The 1,224-nt window shown below is 42.1% G+C and overlaps 1 protein-coding gene across 1 annotated transcript in view; it reads left to right on the forward strand.

Annotated features, from left to right (window-relative positions):
* Positions 1-1,224, forward strand: part of atg16l2 (ATG16 autophagy related 16-like 2 (S. cerevisiae)) — a 17,440-nt gene that overhangs the window by 2,633 nt on the left and 13,583 nt on the right. Inside the window, exons 4-5 of the mRNA XM_008288030.1 lie at positions 182-255; positions 974-1,224. Of these exons, the coding sequence (XP_008286252.1) occupies positions 182-255; positions 974-1,224 (325 nt within the window). The remainder of the gene's footprint in view (positions 1-181; positions 256-973) is intronic.

A 1,224-nucleotide genomic window follows, 5' to 3' on the forward strand; every position in this document is an offset into this window, starting at 1 on the left:
GCTCCAACAATGTTATATTATATTATATTTATTAATTATTTTATATTATATTTATTATATTATATTATATTAGATTACATTATGTTATATTATATTATATTATTATATTACATTATATATTTGTTCCATTTAAAGTGTGAAGCTCTGTAAAGTGAAGGTTTGACTGATCCTGTTTTCTCAGCTGGCCTATCAGGTGGTGGAGCTGCAGCAGCAGATTAAAATCAAAGAACGAGTTCTGGACGAGCAGCATGCCAGGTGAGTGACGCACACCTGAACTGCTCGCCTGAATTACATATAAAATACTAAGAAGAGACGGAGCAAGGCTTCGACTCTGTAATGTTCTGACTGGGTCGAGAAAAGTTTTAGGTCAGAGGACTTTGAGAGGAAAGTCTGAGACTAAAATATTCACATTTCATGGTTTACTGTCAGTCAGATTTTATTCACACAGCGATGGTGAAATCAGTGGATGCACTGATACACAGCAGAGCAAGAGTGGATTAGAGGAAATAAATATGTGTTGTTAGGATGATAAAATATGAACAAAGAGATTATTATCAGTAAAAGTATTAAATGAGATAAGACCATGTTTAATGAATGCCACAGGGGTACAATCAGCAGAGAGTCGAACGTGAAGACATCAGTGAGAAATGGACCTTACATAATAATTACTAACATCATTAATGAGGGAAGCAGCCAGCGGTTGGTGCACAGAACAAATACTGATCGTTTAGATTATTGTCTGCTTCAAATATTCTGTTTCTCCTAAAACATTTCCACTTGACATTTTTAACATTAGATATTCTGACAGTTTTTGGTATTTTCTTGAGGTGTTTTCTATAGTTTTTCAGTATTTTCAGCGTACTTTCTACTGAAGTATTTGTTTTGTAGTTTCTGTTAAACGCAGCAGTGAACGTAGTCTGTGTGCGCTGCTCCTTTAAACATGGCGGTGATGCTGTTAGCTCCGCCCCCTCAGGCTGCAGGAGGATGAGCGGTGGCGGGCGGGTGCGTTGGATCAGCGGCGGGCGCTGCAGGAGCGGGCAGAGCAGGTCCAGCAGCAGAACGGGGAGTTGAAGACGAAGTACGACGCCCTGCTGGAGCGCCAGAGGGGGGCGGAGTCAAGACTCAGGGAGGAGAAGGTGCGAGAAGGACACCTGCTGGAGGACATGATCCACCTGAAGCAGCAGGCCGCCGCCCGCATGAACAGCCGCAACGAGCGCAGGTCCA

Source organism: Stegastes partitus, unplaced genomic scaffold (genome assembly GCF_000690725.1).
Source record: "Stegastes partitus isolate 25-593 unplaced genomic scaffold, Stegastes_partitus-1.0.2 Scaffold537, whole genome shotgun sequence".
In the NCBI taxonomy this organism is placed as follows: domain Eukaryota; kingdom Metazoa; phylum Chordata; class Actinopteri; family Pomacentridae; genus Stegastes; species Stegastes partitus.